Here is a 20,006-nt window from a genome sequence, read left to right as displayed (position 1 = left end):
AAATTAGCAACACAGTATTTTTCTCAAAAAAGGAAGCTAGATATAGTATAACTATTCTAACTGGTATCCACGTATACAACAACACATAACCAAACCACAGTACCTTCTATCGCTCATACAAAGGAATAATAGAGAGGAAGTTCGTGATACAAGGATTGCAGCTTGCCTTTCGGATCCAAACGAAAGAACAATAGAAAGCAATCCTTGAGCTGTGGTCATCAACAATTGAACTAAAAATTATCTCCATCATACACTCAGGGAGAGAGTGATGCATATGACAAAAAAAATAAAAGATAGGTCATAAAGAAGGAAGAGCAAAAGGAAAGAACAATAATCACTGGCTCCATCCAATCTATTTGGACCATGCCACCGCATCAATCTCAGCTTGAGCGCTTCTGTACAACTCTAGCCTCTTGGAAAGTGATGATCTGCGCTCCATTACTGCAGGATCTTCATCTAACATTGATGATAACTGCTTCATCTGAACATAGAAAAATAAAGAGGCAAGTACAGCAATAATTTAGAATAATACATTCATTTAGCTATGTGTTTACATGATCATTCGTAATACTTTAATAATACCTCTTTTGATCCCAGTTCGGTAAAGAAATGATCAAGCAACGAGCGCTTGGCTTCACGTACTTGGCAATAAACGATAGACTTTGGGATGGAGTTCCGTAAGCTTGCACATACCATATTAACATATGCTAGAACAGTAGTTCCTAATCATTTACAATAACAATGTGAGTTCGCAGTTAGGACAATATAGTTGATCAAGCATACAGGTATTAAATTACCTAACCACAATTTAACAAGATGAATCCAAGCGAAAAGACATGTTGCCAAATAAGATCAAAGGACAACAAATATGATGAATATGTGCGAAGCAACACCCATACACAATCGAACCAGGTAAAATATTTCTAGCCAAAGTAGCCACCGAGCATACTTCTAAAGCAAAACTGGATTTTACATCTAAGTTCTTGAACAACAAAGCTACAAAATCCTTCCAACATAATGATATGATAACCAAACAATCTACATGGAGGAAAGTCTAAATTTTATGGATTGCCGTGTCAGTTGGCATAGGTTGATATGTCTTGTATTAGTGAATTATCGGCACCGATACAAAGAAGTATCTACTTACTTCTTCATGGCCACTCATGTCGGTGTGTGCCACTAGTAATTAACCATATATATTTTTTTTAAATAAAACAAAACCTAATTTGAGATCTTTTTCATCACTTTAGATACCTATTTGTATTTTCGTGCTTAATCTATATAATTTATACTTCAAATTTATAAACCCGAGGAATATTTTAGTTTCCCGTGAGTTAATAGTCTCAATGAATAGAATTCAAGAAAAAATAGAGAAAATCATGTGATTAGAATCTAATTACATATGTTATACTAATATGCAGTATTTAGCCTCGAAAACTTATTTTCATGTTCTAGAAAGGTTTAAAGATTATCTTTTGGCATGTCAAGACTATTCAGTGTTTCAACAACATGCCGACTCAACAAGACACGTGCTAGAGGTGCGCACTGTGACAAGCCAAAGTTGGCACAACAATCCTCGCTTAATTTGTTAACTACAGTTCTCAGAAAAGGGGGTCCCAGTGTAAGGCTTCCACCAATTTGAGGACTGGAGATGGCAATATATCAGATTATATGTGAAGCCTTACCCCTGATTGAAGTGATTGTTTTAATGGCTCAACCTATGGACACTTGAGTGCAAGGAGACGAGCCTTACCATCCCACCAAGTGACAACTTCTGTTAATTGCAGTTCTACTTTTACTGAAAAAGCAATATGAAAAATTACCTATTCTTCTGAGGTATGAATCATTGTATCTATCAAAAATAGAATGTGTTGGATTTCCTCCTTTCTCAACATCCTGAGGAAGCTTCCTGAAGAAATCTACAGTTAGATAACTGCACTCCATATCAACAAGCTTAAGGGTTGCTTTCTTGCTTTCTTCCTTCATTCTGTCCAATGAATCAAAAGCTGCATTTCCAACCTCCACCCGAAGTGTAGGATATTGCTTTAGCTCCTGCAGATAAGCAATTAAGATATAATAACTTGCAGCTTGGCCAAAAGGTTTGAAACTTTGAATGCTAGCAGAATAAGAGGTAAAAAATGAGCACAGAGGTATCACTAATAGGAAAATGTTAAGTAGAAAAAAATCTCGCGAACAAATAACAGCTAAGGAAATTTTCTTAGAGTGAGATGGTGTAACAGTAAGCAGGCCCAGAAACTTACAGCTGTCTCATTAATAGCCTTATGAACTAGCTCCTTCAATATTGCATGCACCTGGAAAGATGTGGAAAGAAACATAATAAATTTTTTGTGCAATTAAAGGCTCAATTAATGGTGAAAAAAATTAAATAAAGTCATAATCTAACTGATTTTGAAAAGTAAATATCAACTAAGAACAAGTAATAATTGTAGAACTCATAACACAGAAAGAAAATCAAAATACAACTCTAACAAGAAGAATCAAAGAAACAAGCATGTTGTCCTTGATGAGAGAGAGGCTAGTTTTCTCAGGATTCCAGGTCTAGATTTTGAAGTTTAGACTAAACATGATTGTGTCTCTAATCATCTTACTTGCTAGCTTCAAAGATCTATTCCCTGATACAAAGACAAAGTAAACTTTTCCACATGCAGCTAAGGATCCTTTGCTGCTGCAATGCATTCAAGTAAAAGCTATAATGGTACTTGAACTTCAGGAAGCAGAATGGTTAATTACTTATCACCTGATAGGAACACGAATGTGGCATATACCGTTTCATTTAAAGTCGAAGATAAAGCTCCTCAAATTATAGATGATTAAAATGGTGACTTCTAATGAGTTTCTACTTCTGTTTTTCTAATTCCTAATGTCGTATCCAGAATCTAATGGAAGATGGTAGCCCAATCTGAGGGTAAAGACCCTTCTGAAAATCAGGTGAAAGCAAAACCCAGTAAAACAGTTCAGAAACAGCCAGTCTCTTGTATGTGAGTCTTGGTCGAGACCAAGGAAAGTCAAAGAGCAAAAGAGGAAAATATTGTTATAAATATTATCAAAATGATAAATTAAACAAAAATTATAGCTAAAACATCAAGCAAATAGAATAAACAAGACTGTCTAATGCCTTTAATATGATTTCTGTATGAAGTCCAAGTAATAAAATGTTACTAACATCATCATGTAGCAAGATCACATAAGAATAAGTTTTATACTATAAAAATGTAGGATTGTATGAGGAATCGCAACTGTTAAATTTCAATGGCATAAATGAGCAGAGTAATAAAAGTGTAGACATCAACTGATCCATACCGCATCAACAGCTGCCTCAGCAGGACCCCTGATAGAAACTAATGAAGATTCTATGAGACGGCGGTATCCTTGTTCAGGAGCAATCAAGTGTGGTTGATATCCATCAGCTTCAGTTATGAGCTTTCTAACATTCTCCATGGAGAGATGCTTGTCAAATTGCAACCTTTTCAGAGCTGCAGGGAGCTGATTGTCGAAAACATTATAGATCTTCTCACCACCAGGGCGCCTAGAGAATGTAACATGATATTCATATGTCAATGCAAAACAATTAATGATAATGCTATGACACATACATGTAAGAAACAACTGAACAATGAGAATATGAATGCAGCTCTAATGGAGGAAGGCCCTTAATCAGTTGGATCCATAAACAAACAAAATCACAGTATAAGATACATACACGCCATCAAGGTGCTCCTTGTAAATTTGATCAAATATACGACATATCTCCATAATTGTGTATAACTTCCCCTGCACATACAAAAAAAATACTAATCATATCTACTGATAGTGTATAAAACTGATAGGTAAGAATGTCTGGTATAGTAAGGTCTATCTGAAAAGAACTGTGTGACAGACTAGCAATAACGATGGTATTAACAAGACCATAAATATGTGTAGTTAGACAATGGATTAATTCCTTACAAAAGATTAGGAAACAAGCTGCAGGAAACACAAAAGAGAACACCACTTAATTACAATTACATGTACTACTGAGACTAGGACCCGCTGAAGGAGAAAGTTACATGAAGAAATACCTACGGAAGAAAGATAGCAGAAAAAGGAATTTTGGTCATCAAGGCAAATTTGGAGTAGGCCCTAAATACTCAACTGCCTGCTCTGTGTGAAAGGAGAAGGCCCTTTTTTTTTGCCTTGGGGAGTTAAAAAGGTACTGTCTTTGTATAGTAGCATTGCAACATTAAAAAAAGTAAAGGGTAGTGAATAGAGCACTGTGCAATGTTCTCAGTGGATATACAATTAACTGTAACTATTAAAATGATAGAAGAAACCATTTCATCAACAAAAAGGGCAGAATTAGGTTTGGAACAATTGCTGTCGTATAAATGAAAAAAGGATTTCAAAATGGACTTACTCCTGCATCTGCAGCAATAGGTTTCCCAAGACGTTTAAGTTCACCTTCAAGTTCAACAATTGTCTTATTTATGAGAGATTGTAATCCTGGGATTCTGGACTTGATCACTGATTCCAAGTGCTGCATATTGCAGTCAGTGGTAAGTTTCTCTATGCAAATATCTATACCTAGAAAAGAAACAAAAAGAATTACCCAACAGAGAAAAAAGAAAAGAAAATGGTGGAACCTTGGAAAGCATCTTCCCCAGATGCTCTGATCCCATTCTCTGAGCCATATGCTTGTATTCTGGTGTACTTGCAAAATAATCTCGCTCTCTACGCCTAGCAGCAATCATGTCAACACTTTTGTTAATATCAGCTTGGGAACGATTAACAACACCAATCCATGGGTACTGTAGCCGGTACGATCTCCCTTCCAGTATCTAGAAAGAACCAAAAGATGTAGTTCATTTGATTGCTACCAAAGTTAATGAGTCAAATAGTAAATGGCCTTGCAAACTATGAGGATTTGGATGTTAAAAGTTCTGAGCAAGAATAATAACAAAATAACAGGGCATTTACATCAGTCATCTAAAGCATGTAACTTTCATCTAACAGAAGAAATATGATAGCTGACTTCTAAGCTAGAAAAAAACACATTATACATATCGTGCAACTCCAGGAAAAAATGTAGTTCAGGAAAGGGAGAATACAATCATAAAAGATCACAATGAAAATGTAACAAAATCAAATAAGCAGCAGAAATTGGCAAAGACAAGCCATCTATCTAACATACAGTACAATAACTTATTCAAAGGATGAAGCAGACAAATTTCCAAAGATGACAACAGGAATGAGATAAAAGAGAAATTTGACGCTACCTCTGATTAGAAATAATTATTGTAGCAATCACATTGATTCCATTTTTCTCTAATGTAAAAATTTATTTAAAACATGGCCAAGTCTATTTTAGACTCTCTAATAGTACAAGATCAATCAGAGGCCCAGATAGTGGTCAGATACAAGGGGCACAGGATGATTAACCTCCTGCATGATCACAGCTTATTCAGGAAATGTCTTCAAAGATATGCCCATCTAGATACCAGCCAAGGGAAGAAAATGTTCACTCACAAACATCCGAATATCTAAGAAAAAGGCTTAACATAAATATAGATTTGCAATTTAATGAATAACAAAAGAAATCATTAAATAAATAAAAAATTTCACTTAGACTCCTAAACTATCATAATTTTTTACATATACTCTCTGAACTTTTCTTTTACCCACATACACCTTTTGAATTAAGAAAAATATTCACATGTATCCCCTTAAACTAAGAAAAAAATAACTATTCAAATCTCTAAATAAAATAAAATAAAAATGGTTCAGGAGTAGTGTAAGTGGTAAAAAAAATTTCAGGATGTGTACGTGAAAAATATTGATAATCAGCAGTATAAGTGAAATTATCTCTTAAATAAATAAAGAAAACATCCTAAATTATGACTAGCCACTGAAAAAAAAAAGAAAATATTTGGGTTGCAAACATTACTGAATGACAATTTAGAACAAATAAGTCCTAAGAAAAAAATTATTCCATGAACCAGCAAATCACGCATAAAAGAAATATTTTAAGAGAGAGCTGTAGTAGTTGATAAGTAATAGTTTAATGTATGGCACTTAAAAAGGCATCCTAACTTACATCAACAGCATCTGTACCCTTGTCCATAAGATCAATCTTAGTTAGCACTCCAAAAGTCCTCTCTCCTGAATTCAAATAGAAAGGCATGTGTTAGAAAAAAAACCAAGTTGGCCATGCTCTCGCCCAGTAAACAACCGATTCAAAACATGTCTGAGTTATTAAGCCTGACAGCAAATTTAATAAGTATAACATGCTGGTTTAAAGGTAAATGGGAGTGTTTCCAGAGAACTGAGTATAATAAGTTAATAACACTAAGCCTGGAAAAAGATACTAAATAAAAGATTTACAGTACTTGCTAAGCCTTGAGAAATTCAGTTGATAAAACTTATTTACAACATAGACAAGGACACTAGAGAAGGAAGCTGTACAAGTCAGTCAACGAAGAAATTAACTGCCGTACCCTCTAATGGACTTTGAGGAGGGCAAGTGTATGGACTCTACCTACATATACATTAGAAATAAGAGAACAAATATTATACTGGGAGGTAGTATATAATGGCATCATGTTATGTGTAAACTACTCTACTCTATAATGCATGTTGACACCTTGTTGCAATCGCTTCTTACTAATGAAAATATACTAGGTTAAAAAAAAGACATGGTTTCATAACTCTACCAGACAATCCTCATTTCTCAACCATCTAAGACATATCATACTAAAATTTGATTGATCACACATTTTATGCCGTTTGTGTAAGGAAAAGGCAATCCTTATATGAAAAACACTCATCACCACATAAATCTCATGGGACGTCCCAATGCGCGAGGCCTCCTTCCCTTCATTTCAGAAGAGGTTGTTCACTATAACCTACGACTTCTTGGACACAAGAGGCAAGGCTTATTGTCCTACAAAGTGATGCCCTCAATGAAAGACCCAAAATAACAAAAAATAATTTAGCTCGCTTACCATTCCCATAAAAAGTCAGTGATCAATCACATGCTGCTGGGTCTCTACACATATGATAACTAGCAAACATGAAAGAACATCACCACAACCAGTTGTCCAGTTCTACTAGATTCTTTCACTCCTATAATTCTTTCTTAAGGCATCCAATTTCCCAAGTGAAACATTAACACATCAATTTTCGTGGGATTTTTTTATTTGTACAATATCCTCAAGTGATATTGTGAACTACATAATATACCTTTGGGGTCAACTTCACGAGAGATCTTGATGGCATCAGATGTAGCCAGATCCTGATTGGCTGGAGATATTGCCAGAATGATACAATTAGGCTGAAAAACAGAGATAAGTCATTTCTTAGTAATGAAATGAAGAAATAAATACCCAATACAGGCACAACTGTAGAAAGAAATTACATTCTTCAAGATCAATAAATTTATCACATGGAATAGCTAAACAAGAAAGGCAGAAGAGGTTGGAGCTGCTCCAATATAAATTGTCATTAGATAATGCATGACAAAAATATAGGCAGTAATGAGAATAGATATTGAATTAGGTAACATCCCATATATGACAGCATGTGATGGTATTACCTTTTCAATGAATGAGCGAACCATGTCTTCGATATCTTTCACAATACTGTCAGGTTGACCCTCTGCAAGGAATAGTTAATCACTTAGCATTAAACAAAGCCACCCTTAAATACCAAAAGAAAAAAAAGTCAAAAAAAAAAAACCTTCCTATGGATGGCAGGCCACTTACCAACAGCAACCTTTGTAAGTCCAGGAAGGTCAATAAGTGTCAAGTTCACAACTGTCAAAATAAAAAAAATTAGCACGTGTTAATAAAGGCCTGAAAAAAAATTCTAGAGTAAATCTAGTCTGCCAAAAAGCTGAAACCTTTTGAACACTACTAATCTGAAAATAAAATACAACAACATTTTCTCACCATTTGGGGAATATATGCTCAAATGAATAGGAACAGAAGAGATTTGCTTGCTGCGACCAGTTTCTCGATCAGTCTCATCTTGAATTTCCTTTCTAACAAGGGCTGTATGAACATGACGAAGATTTGCATGAGATCAAATGATAAAGATCAATAAAAAAATATAGGTAGGCAGGTAGATATCCAATGCATAAATAATCTGGAAGCAAAAGGTGCAGTCTCCCTGTGTAACACCAAAAGTGACAGAATAATTGAGCTTAGCAAGAAAATAAAGTTACCAAAATCCGTGAACTTCTTCCTTGGGAGGTGCATAAACTCTGCATACTCTCTTCCATCTTCGATCTTATGGAGTTGCAACACAAGGGGTCGACGAGTAACAATCCCTGTGAAATTTGATCGATCAACATTATTGATACTTCCAATACAATCAGATACAGAAGTAAAACAAAAAGTTTAGTGTCCATTCAATCCCCATATATTACCTGAACCCCTTGGCAAGAAGTCCTTCCCAACTATGCTCTCCAACACGGAGGATTTACCTGAGCTCTACTTGACAGCACAGATTGGCAAGGTAAAGTCATATAAAGCATCAGAATTACATAAAGCCTCAATCGTAGGTTTTTTGCTCTAGAATTGAAGTTCTAACAAGTTGGAATGTGAAGTGATGTCCTAAAAATATTAGATTTCCCGGTTACACTAGATATAAACGCAACAAGAATCACAGATCGACCAAGAGGTTCAGTTCAGATCTTATTCTATTGAAATAGCTGTCGGATCACCACAGAAAATTAATCCAGAGGGACCAAACATTAAAAAAACAAATAATGACATCATTGTAGTGCTAATTATCTAGTAAAAATGCATATTGTTTTCATACTACAAATGCAAGCCCGTGGACTGTAGTGCACAAATTTCAACAGACTTATAATCTCATAATGACTTGCGCCAGTATAGACGTCAAGTATTGGTGTTATTCTTGGAAGAATATATATATTTTTTTTGGCAAGAGAACAACAACCGGGAGCAGATAATACCTCCATCTCTGGAGCGTTCAAAACCCTTAGATGGAAGGGATGAAAGATTAAAAAGAAAATTCAAATAACGGAGAGGAGGAGAAAGATAAAACGAAATGAAATCAAGAAGTAATCTGCAAACATATAGAATTCTAATTGCGATAAATTATAGCCGCTTCCAGTATTGTAAAATGACGGGGAAAAGCTAAATTGGACCATTTGACACATATGATTGCAGAACGGATTCATCACCAAAGACAACATAATTCCACCAAAACCACGGGATCTAACAAAATCCAAGGCAAGATCCCACAAAAATGAATCAGATCTCCGAAAAAAATCTAAAGCAAACACAAAAGTCAAAATGTTACCTGTCCTCCAACGACGGCGATCGCAGGAAGCGAATCCCAGAGCGTCGGCAAAGCGCTCTCCTCCCCATGATCTCCTAGCGCAGTGCAAGCCCTCTGCAACTTGTTCACCAAAGTGATCAAATTCTCCATCGAACCCTCTTTTTGGAGAAGAAAAGAGATCAGATCGCTCCCAAATGGCCTCGGATCTGAGTCCCTGACGCGAACCCCCTTCGAGATCTTCTCCGAGAGATCGATCAAGATCCAAAAATCGAGAGGAGAGAGGGAGATTGCAGCTGCCGAGAGAGGAGAGACGGGAAAGGCGAAGGCGACTGGGTAGCGAACCAGGGCTCCTCTCGACTAGGCTATTGCGCGTGTTGCGCTGATAATTAAAGAGACATTTCTTTTGACCATTTTATAAAACCTCACCATCACTATTTCATATTCACAATTGACACCTTTTCAACTAAAAGAAAACTTTTTATAAGTAATGAAAATAGTCGATCTTGAAATAATCATAAAATGTAGGTGGTAATATGCAAAACAATCTCCAACCAATTTCGAAATAGCCCACCTCGTAACGCACTGACGTGGCGATACACGGGGACATGAAGGTACCACTCTGAACGAGTCCTCCACGCGAGGATCGGAAGATCCTCACCGTTCGTTCAAATTAAAGCCGCTCCTTGGCTCTTTTGTCCCTCTAAACGAATTCAAAAAAATTCCTTCGATCTTAGCCGTTTGATTTGTCGCCACCAATCTTAAAGATCCGGAAAAATGTCTTCCAGTTACTATTTAATCGAACTAGATTATAAAATTAAAAAAAAACTTATCTATGAATTATGATTCTTTTATTTATGATTTATACTTAAACACTAATAAAAGACATAACTATATCTAAATTATAGCTAAAAAAATAAGTGTTATATTTTAATTAATAAAATATAATCCCGGTGGAAAACAGAAGGTTGAGAGATAAGTCTACTAAACAGTTGTATCTATGTAAGTGAAAATCTATGTGTAACTATTAATGGGTCTGACCTATCGATCCGAATTAATATAGAGGTAATCATCGAGCGAGCGGATCTGGGCGAGAGATATTTATCGTCTACTAGCCCGTAAAATTTGAATCAGCTTGGGCCGAGGCCCAATAGAGTGAGGCCCAAGAGAAGAAAAGTGGGGTCTTCTCTGTTCTTCTACTTTTAACTAACATTTACCGAGATAGTAAGCTATAGTCATCAATGGAGATAGCATTAACACAATGGCGACATCTTTTATACATTGAACTGGACGCCCAAGTGGAGAGAGATGAGATAGAGAGAGAAGCTCACATGGTAGAAAGCATTGAAAAGTACCCACCAATTATCAATGGAGTTATTGCCAGGGGGATGGGACTCCAAGGTGGGTCCACCTCCCTCTAAGTGTGACCCGTTTGGCCCTCCGGCCCAAGTCCACACAAAGAGACAAATCTCCCACTTACATCCCAAAGCACAGGGGGGCCCACCTCTGTGGGGGGGTGTGATGAACGGAATGATGGCTCTCTTCCTAGCCTTCTATTTAACCATTGCTCTCAATCATTGGTAGAGTGGTGGCCCCACCCCCTCCTCCCCCTCTCTTTGCATCTCCCCTTACAGTACCCTCCAAATTTCAAAAAAGCTGATAGATCCAATAGAGCAGTGAGTTCTGCAATGTTAACAGAGCCTATATCTTGTGGGACAGAAGTCATGAATTCGATTTTTTTTTATATTTATTTTTTAAAGTATTAAAATTTATGTTAATAAATTTTATTGAATGTTTTCGAGTTAGGTAGCGTTAATTAAAAGGCGGTCGCTCTTGCCTAAATAATAGGGAGTTTCGAGTTGCCTTCAAACATTTAATCGGAGAGGCAAAGTTTATTTTGGGTTTGAGTTTGAATCGAACAATTTAGGAGAATTTTTATTGTAACTTTGGTGATGGAAATTGAAAGGAACAAAAGTTGGTCAATTGGTGAAGAACCTTTCACCCACAATTTGTTCTCTCTAAGGCCAGCTGTGTTCACAAAAAATGGTGGGCCATTTTCCTTGAGCTTTTAGCTCACAGATGGTATGTCAAAAAAGAGTGGCTAGAATGCTACCAATTGTATATGTTCTCACTAGTCTGCAGTCCTTTTACCCTGCTACCAAGGTTAGTGATTAATGGTTAATAAGCAGAGAGGGGGGGAAAACAAACAAGCTAAATATGTGTTTAGACAGCTGTTTTTATATTTTTAACTAGTCTCAAGTGTATAAGATAATGCTACGTTCATCAAAAGTTTGCTTGATTTGTACTTAGATTGGCATCTTCTTTGGATTATATCTCTTCTTTCCTCTTTTGAGGATTGGATGAGTTGAGACTAATTGAATAAGAACAAAGTAAAGTGTCTTCAAAGAGACCCCAAAACTATTTATTAAAAATTAAAAAAAGAAGAAGAAGAAAACCATATGATCGTCTCTCACTTTCATGAGCAGAATACATGATGAGTGGTGACACCTTCAATTGGATCTTTCGTAGGTGCACAAAGCACTAGATGTTGATAGATTATTTACTCCTATTTGTTTCCTTTCTTCAGTGGGGATTAAACTATAGAGGAGAGGAAACAGAGATCTTTCATTATAATCTTTCTTTTTTAAAAAGAAAAGAAAAGAAATTTACATTGAGGGTTCCACCACTGATAGCATTCAAAGGATGGGTACATTTAAGGCATACTTAGAGCTGCAAGCAAGCAGAGGGACTTCAATATAAATTTATATATGTCGGCATACATTTAAGGTCGTCGTTGTCACATTTTCAAACCCTAAACAGCTCAAGTACTGCAAACCTCCATTAGTGGCAAGCCCCATTTAGATTCCCACTCCCATCATATCCATATATTCCTTTTCTTGGTTAGCTTAATGAAGCAATGAACTTTTTCCTTTCCAGTTCTTCTCACTCATGCACCCAATTAGACCCAACACTAATAATAGCTTGCTCATTTATTATTCAGTGAAACTATTGTCTATGTTGAGAAAAGAAAGGTAGGATTTTAATGCATGCATGTATAGTTGGACCTCTCATTTGATATTAAGATATAATCAAGTACCTTAGATTAATTTATCCTCATACTAACATGCAACTGCATGAGTTTTGAACTAATTATTTGGAATAAAAATTTGTGATGACTATATCAGTTGATCAATTGGGAGGGGAATCTGAATCATTTTGGAGTTGGAAGACAGTATATGCTTCCCCTTTTGGAATCTACTACTCTCTTCTTTTTTTTAATGCATGTGGTACTATTGGGCATTCAACTTTCTCATTACTATATTACTTGCATTCCCCCCCCTGATTGCTTCTTCATCCTATTGATTTTTTTGCTGGCGGCTTACGTAGCTCCTGACGTTTTCTATGTGTTTTCTTTAATGGTGTTTGTGGCCTCATTCGCAGTAAGAAATGATTAAAATCTGGATGGTAGCAGACAAGAACAGTGCTCCTGAGATTAATCTAAATACACAATATCATGGTGACTCTCTATGAGATATTAATATAACTAATCTTGATTACATAAGATTAAGTACTATTTTAGATCGTAAGCCCCATCTACTTCAGCATTTTGTTTGTTTATTCTCTCGTTAAGCAGTGCAACTCTTTGTCGCAGTGTTTTAATAAGGAGAGGGAAGACTCGGTGAAAATAGAAGAACATAATAATACGAGTCATCTCGGTGAGTGTGGCAACATCACCTATTCGAAGAATACGACACTTGCCATTATATATTCATATTAGTTTTGATATCTCAACACTTCTTCCTATGAGTCATGAAAAACTACTTGGGATTCGAATCTATGTGAATTAGTACTGAAATAATATTAATTGTTGCGTTATGTTAGATATTGGTGAATTTCTTTTTCTAAAAAATAAATAAATATCAGCGCAAATAAGGAGGGAGCTTCCGGGGGGGACCAAGTCGGACATCTCAGCGCCGGTAACCACACCGGACGGCGTGGTTTTTCCTTATTTGGAAATAACAGAGTTGGCGGAGCACGTGCCGTCGGGCCCACCAGGTACTCGTTACCATATATGGAATAACGAAGGAGCGCTGTTCGGTGTTCGCGACGGCACACCCGATCGAAGGTGGGGGCTGAGATGGAAAATAACGCTTGGGGTTGGGGAACATTTGTCGTCTCGTTACCGCCGGTATAAATATCTCTCTTCACCCGTTACTCCATCTCTTGTTTGCTTCTTCTCTCCTCCTCCTCCTCCCTTCCCCCCCTCTCTCTCTCTCCCTCCTACCACTTGGAAGCCGAGCAAGACTAGAGAGAGAAGAACAAAGAGAAGATCAGCAAGACTCTAGAGAGAGAGAGATGTATCCGGAGGCGGGGCTCGAATTTCCCTTCTTCCCAGGATTCGCGCAGGATGGAGGGACCCACCTGGTAATCAGCTCTCTTCTTGGTTCGATTTCTGATGGGTTTTAGGATTTCTATCTTAGGAATCAAGTGAGAGAAGAAATGGATCATTTTCTCCCTTTTCTTTTGGTAGATTTTCCCGATATTTTTCTTTGTTTTTTAAAGTACTTTTCACGCTTTTCCGAGAGATATTTGTTGGTTTGCAACAACCAGAATGCTCCGCAGCTTTCTGTGGCCATTCTCCTTTCGTGTTTTCACCATCTCAAAAGTCGTCTTATTATCATTATCTTTATAAACATTATTGTACCGAAGAAGAGAATAAATGTATAAAAGTAAATCTCTTCAGCAACAATTTGTTGGATTTACGGACTTCTGTTCTAAGTAGATGGAACTAGAGAGAACCTGCAATTTTTCTAATAAATTTCTCATTTTCATTTCATTTCTCTACAGGATAGCATGATGCAATCGTCCATGATATCGGGATACGATCTTGGAGGAGAAGGAGATCTGTTCAAAGCTCCAGAACTTATCCTAGAAGAACCAGTACTTCCTCTTGATCCAATGGCAGCTGCCATGTCCATTATATCTGGTGGAGATGATGTGATTACTGAATCAATGAAGGTTTCTGATATAGAATCGATTCAGAATGATCTACTGAGTGATGTCTTCTATGACTGCAAGAAGGATCTCCTGGAGGAGTCTGCTATCGAAGAATCGATCTCCGAGCTATTAGATGTTAAGATCAGTGTAGTCCAAATAGAAGAAGTTGCAGAGATAGATAAGCATAGATTTGCTGCAGAAGGGCCACTCCAGAAGAGTGTTAGCTCTGGATGTCTGAACTCAATGGACTGGAACCAGGGTCGCCATGTGAGGCCAAACTTTCTTGGTTTCCAAGGACTAGACTTTGATGCTGAGCTCGGGATGAGGAGAGCCTACAGCGAAGGAGATATTCAGGTCAACTGGTTGCTTACTTTCATGTCATTATCTCTTGTTTTGACATGCATTCTTCGACCAACTTGCGAAAATGAAATCAATCACTAGTTGCGTTGCATAAAATCGATTTCGAGTGCACTCTCTTTTCAAAGTGTTAGGATTGCTTGCAAACATGCATCCATTTTTCTGAAAATCACAGATTCATATGAACTATTCCTTTCCCTTTTTAAATGTAGATCATGATTAAAATTCATGTCTGCACTTTGGAGGATGCTTAAGTATACTATTATATTATGCGAATATACGACTTAATACTAGGATCACACTTTTCTTTTCTTAGAGCCTGAGATCTCTGATAATTCTGGAAACCTGAATCCTTGAAGGTATATAGTTGTAGCCTTCTGGAATAAGTTTGGAAAAGATTTATCTGTTATATTTACATGTTTGAAAGATGTTGTGGGTGGTTCGTCTTAAGTCGCATCATCAGTGTATGAGAAATACAATTTCAACAGGGTGTTGATGGTTATTTACCTCGATTTTTTTTCTGCAGAATCTTGGCAATAGTAACACAAGCAATGGAAGCACTGTTCCTTCATCCTTTGAGTGCCTTTTAACTATCAATGACCTTAAGAGTGAAGAAAGAAGGCAAAAACTTTCCAGATACAGGAAGAAGAAGAGCAAAAGAAACTTTGGCAGGAAGATCAAGGTACACATGGATTACTCTTTAACTGTTTTCTTTTTTCCATAAAGTCGAGTTGAGACTTCAGAGTCAATGGCCAGTAGGTTAACATGCTGTACATCTCTGCTTTGTGAGCACCTTTAGATCTTCTTGCGAATCTATATGTAAGCCCTGAAATCTTAAGTGCTATAATTAAATCCACAACTTTATAGATGCAAAACCAATCAGGTAAAGTCCAATTGTCGAACCTAGATGTAACCACTCCTCCATTTCCTCCCTTCCCATCGAAATCTTTGAAGCTGGAAATTTTCGAAATGGCAACTTCATTTGACTCTTTAAGAGATAAGGAAATCGGTTTCATATATTAAAATCCATTCACTCTCTTTGTTGTTTAATCAGTTTGATTACATCCCTTTAATTCTTGGTAAAATAGTACTGAAAAAGATTTGCAATCTTCTGCAGTATGCATGCAGGAAGGCTCTGGCTGACAGTCAACCCAGGGTGCGCGGAAGGTTTGCAAAGACCGAAGACCGCGAGATTTCAAAGTCACATATGTAGGTGTAAATATTTTTGATTAGATGTTAGCTCAACAGTCGTAGAAGCTAATGGAGCTCCCTCTATGAATGATGCTTAACAAGAAGGAACTAGAGCTACTGAGCAGAGAAGGTCAGCAGATCTTCTGTGGCTCTCTCTCTCTCTCTCTCACTCTCTCTCTATAACTTGCTCTTTTGGATGTCGTTGCTCTTCTGTAATAATTGCCCCCCTAGATTGGTATGGAGCTGTACTCTGTAAAAAGGCTCGGTAGAATGAAATCAGCTTCCCATATTGGGCTTTGTATGTTGAACTAGAGCTACTTGTCTCTGTATGTTTCAGTAACTTTGTGCTGCATCAAACATAGAAAACATCACTGTTGCTGCTATTATTCCTATACTCAACGAGGCTAAACCACCACTCTTTCACATTTAGTTTCTCATGAAAGCTTAGTTTGAAGTTAAAAAAAAAGAGGAAGATGCACTCATGCGCACTTTCCCCACACCATCTCTCTCTATGACATTGTCTCAGCAAGCTGTTATCAAAACATTTGAAGTGGGGAAAGCTATACTTTTGTTTTTCTTTTGAAGTATGGAGAAAGCTACGTTATGGAAAGAGACAAATGGGAATAGCTCTTTCCTTGGCTCCTCTTAGATCCAAGGATCAAAAGTAAGGAACGAGATGCAGCTATCACTTGTAACTTCACAGTTTATACTGGGGTTGGTAAGTGCACTTCGTCCTCTTAAATCAAAAGAACTGGACAGTAGAAACTAGTTCACTTGTCCATTCTTAGGTTCCTATTCTCAGTAGACCCATTTCTTTTTGTCTTTTTTCCTTTTCAGATGGAGTACAAGAAAAATGATTAGCTTTGAACTTCATAAGTTTTTCTTTAAGTATGACAATTGACATTAGCTAAACAACAAACTGCCACGATCAAACTATTTGGGGTATTATTGCAGTCAGATAGAACTTCAGGAAACTGAATAAAAAGAATTAAATACTGGGTTGAAATAGAAAATGACGAGACAAAGCATTTCGCCCATATTGTGATGATTTGATAACTTGTTATTGTAAATGAATGCAACCGTTCAGAACTGAGAATTACCACAACTGAGGGTGAAAACCCTGATTTTAATAAAACATTTATTGGTTTCCCAGAAGATGAGCTTTTGCCCATCTTAAGTAGAGAATCTTGTGTCTAAAATGGGTTCTGCTGCATATTGCATAATCTGCTGATTATCAGCAGTACGTAAGAGAAGAATGGGAAAAAGAGAGTAGAAAGAGGCATTTAGTTGGCTCCATAGATCCACTTCTCGGCATTGCTAGTGTAAGAGACCAGCTCGCGAGGCTCGAACCACAGAGCAATTTCATCCTTTGCAGTTTCAGGACCATCGCTTCCATGAATGATGTTTCTGCAATAAAATTGCAGAAAAACGATGAGAACTTTCGATGAAATAGCAGACTCCAGCTATATGCAATTTCCAGAATTTCTCAGCTTGGTCCTTAATCCCTATCAAGGTATCAGGAACCTAAAACTCCAATTAAGAAGCAAAGGACTCTTTTAAGGAATAGAAATTGAAAAACAAAGTGGAAGTTTGTAAGCATCCTTATTCTGCAGGTGTACAGTTTCATTATGTAGTGTACCATGCAGAAAATCTGGCATTTAATCACTAAAGGGGTATCATATCCCATGTTTTCCTTCATGAACATCCTCTCTATACTAATGGCAGAGTTAAACAACCCGTGGGAGTTTCTTCTTGTAAGCAGAAAATGACTCGGCGATCCGGGTGAATCAAATGCAGATTTCTGAACTTCAACTTTGCTTAGGTAATTCACCCATGGCAGAAGATAACAAACAGGAGACAAAGTCCTAAGTCCAATATCCGGCTAAATATTTATTTGAGTTCTTTAAGGCCAACCTAAGCCTGACGTAGTGCCTTCATTTGTGTTAGGGGAGGGACGGTGAATTGATCCCCTGATATACTGAAAGTTACATTAACAAATCTACAGAAACGTAAAAGATGTTTAGACATACCTTCCAACAACAACAGCAAGATCACCTCTAATTGTTCCTGGCTCAGATTTTTGTGGATCTGTAGCACCAATTAGCTTTCGTCCATATTTTATAACACCCTCCCCTTCCCAAACCTGAAAAAGAAAATAGTGAAAGCAATGTTAATAGGAAATTCTTTTTCCTCTTCAAATTCCACAGAAGAAAAGAATCAGCTCTTGTTTTTCTTACCATTGCTAGCACAGGGCCAGAGCTCAGAAAGTCGCAGAGCCCATTAAAAAATGGCCTTTCTTTCAGATCATGGTAGTGCCTCTGAGCAAAGTCCTTGGAGGGAACGACCAACTTAATGGCAACAAGCTTAAATCCTTTGCGCTCAAAACGTGATATAATTTCAGAAATCTGAAACAAGTTTAATATCTGGTTATCAAGATTTGAGAAAAAAAGAAGAAGAATGTGCAGGATAATCTTTAGTGCTGGCTAATCGTCGATGTAAAATACATGACAGAAAACAATCTCACATAGGCATGAATAGGATAGCAAGGTCTCAGGTGTGAAGAAAAATCCAACATAGGAACCTTATAACAAAATTCTGACAACCCACATTTTGGAGTAATTACTATTATATGTAAAGAAGGTAGAAAAAATGTCAGACTTAAAGTGAAGGAACCCAAAACAGTGATACTCATCTATTCGCACTACCACACCATAAGCATGTTTTATCTTCTTAGGAGTTTAGAACAACCAATTCATAAACCAAACGAAAACACCAACAAAAGGACCAAAGAGTTCCATATACTAGACCAGCTGACCAGGCCAACCAAATAAAAAATTTGGATGAAGAACTCCACTCGCACTTGCCCTTTAGCCTTTTGCTTTTAAGATGACTTAGAGAAGCATGAATGCTGAAATTTTGTTCCAACAAACGAATATTTATATATATATATATATATATATATATATATATAAAAGATCTGAGCATATATTTTACCAGTCCTCGCTGCACTCCATCAGGCTTAATTGCAATGAAAGTGCGCTCTAGCTGAAAATAGGTAAAAGTCATCACTGGAATATGCTAAATTAAACTTTGAGAACATCTCATGAAAGTGCTTATATAAGTAATAGTACCTCTGCGGCATGCGCTTCCTGATCATGAAGCATATAAGCTGTTATAGAAGAAAGAGACAATGACACAGAGGTTACATACAAACTAGAAATCGAGGTTAAGAACTTCAATCAGAAAAGTACCAGGCGGCACCTTCTAGTAAACAAAAGGTAAACCAAATGATCTTTTAGACACAAACCTGCAGCAGGAAGCGCAAGGGCAGCAGAAAGCCATCCACTTTGTGAACTCTTGTACTGAGCTCTCTCATGAAAAGAAGTTACAGTGGGAATCCTTCCTCTAAAAGTAGTTAACGTAGCTACAGCTGCAGTTCGTCCTTCTACGAGGAAAAAAAAAAAAGATGCTTTTTTGTTAGGAACGACTAACAATTATTCTGTAAATTTTGAGGAAAAAAAACACCTAAAGAAGCTTTCCGAAGGATTCAAAAGGAGACATTTCACGTTTCGCACGTAATCTTTATACAAGACGCATTGAAAAATTCAAGTCGCCATTAAATAATTTACATTTGAAAGAAAAAATGCAATCACCATCACGTAATTCAACTTATGACAAGGGATGCTGAGGTCTGAAGGCCTATCAAAAAGCAAAGCGTAGCCATAGAGTGAGAGCTCGACTAACTCACCGCACAAGAGAGGGGAGCTCCGGGAGGCAGAGAGGAGAGACTTCACCGTCCTCGAAGCGGTTCTGTAGATCTGCGACCTCATCTTTGGATCGGATCCCAATCACTCTGCTGAGTGCTGGCTGCTGCTCCTCCTAGGGTTTCGATTGGAATTGAGGGGGTTTTCGATGAGGCCTTTTTTGAGGCCTAGGGACTCGCCGCAAGATGCGGACGGCGAGCCCGGTGGTGGAGAGCATTTTGACGAGTTTGCCCTCCGTAATTTACATAGTAAACCAGTCAAGGTGGATGATGAAGTGATTGTAGGGATATTTTAGTCATTGACATAGATAGATTGGATGCTGTGGTTCTCGTTTCTTCTACGTGGTTGCAGTCTTGCAGCCGTTGACACATGATCTTGGCGATGGAATCACCCTTT

At 37.3% G+C, this 20,006-nt stretch overlaps 3 protein-coding genes across 4 annotated transcripts; 1 reads left to right on the top strand and 2 right to left on the bottom strand.

Annotated features, from left to right (window-relative positions):
* Window positions 1-25: 25 nt before the first annotated feature.
* LOC140774618 (dynamin-related protein 5A) lies at window positions 26-9,669 on the bottom strand. Its single transcript, XM_073117693.1, has 16 exons — window positions 9,325-9,669; window positions 8,423-8,486; window positions 8,219-8,323; window positions 7,944-8,045; window positions 7,758-7,808; window positions 7,589-7,650; window positions 7,237-7,327; window positions 6,092-6,156; window positions 4,641-4,835; window positions 4,415-4,534; window positions 3,722-3,792; window positions 3,322-3,547; window positions 2,262-2,312; window positions 1,824-2,052; window positions 583-722; window positions 26-481 (listed from the first exon to the last, which is right to left on the bottom strand). Exons 1-16 carry the CDS (start codon window positions 9,451-9,453, stop codon window positions 353-355), a joined length of 1,830 nt encoding a protein of 609 aa, XP_072973794.1. The 5' UTR covers window positions 9,454-9,669; the 3' UTR covers window positions 26-352.
* A 3,847-nt stretch (window positions 9,670-13,516) lies between these two features.
* Window positions 13,517-16,230, top strand: LOC140774738 (uncharacterized). The gene is made up of 4 exons (XM_073117833.1): window positions 13,517-13,725; window positions 14,149-14,652; window positions 15,182-15,337; window positions 15,773-16,230. Exons 1-4 carry the CDS (start codon window positions 13,657-13,659, stop codon window positions 15,866-15,868), a joined length of 825 nt encoding a protein of 274 aa, XP_072973934.1. The 5' UTR covers window positions 13,517-13,656; the 3' UTR covers window positions 15,869-16,230.
* Window positions 16,231-16,885: 655 nt separating this feature from the next.
* On the bottom strand, window positions 16,886-19,848 carry LOC140775114 (nucleoside diphosphate kinase 3-like). Of its 2 annotated transcripts, none has more exons than XM_073118375.1 (7): window positions 19,595-19,848; window positions 19,154-19,288; window positions 18,978-19,015; window positions 18,841-18,891; window positions 18,084-18,251; window positions 17,877-17,989; window positions 16,886-17,253 (listed from the first exon to the last, which is right to left on the bottom strand). In XM_073118375.1, the coding sequence occupies exons 1-7, from the start codon at window positions 19,674-19,676 to the stop codon at window positions 17,130-17,132; spliced, it is 711 nt and encodes a 236-aa protein (XP_072974476.1). In that variant the 5' UTR covers window positions 19,677-19,848; the 3' UTR covers window positions 16,886-17,129. The 2 variants fall into 2 exon arrangements, with proteins under 2 accessions (XP_072974476.1, XP_072974475.1); XM_073118374.1 differs by having other exon boundaries at window positions 19,154-19,291; window positions 19,595-19,834.
* Between the last annotated feature and the right edge of the window lie 158 nt (window positions 19,849-20,006).

Source organism: Typha angustifolia, chromosome 13, assembly GCF_048772165.1.
Source record: "Typha angustifolia cultivar Huaian chromosome 13, ASM4877216v1, whole genome shotgun sequence".
Classification (NCBI taxonomy): Eukaryota; Viridiplantae; Streptophyta; class Magnoliopsida; order Poales; family Typhaceae; genus Typha; species Typha angustifolia.
The sequence above is the reverse complement of the archived record's forward strand: the minus strand, read 5'-3'. Positions and strand labels throughout refer to the sequence as shown.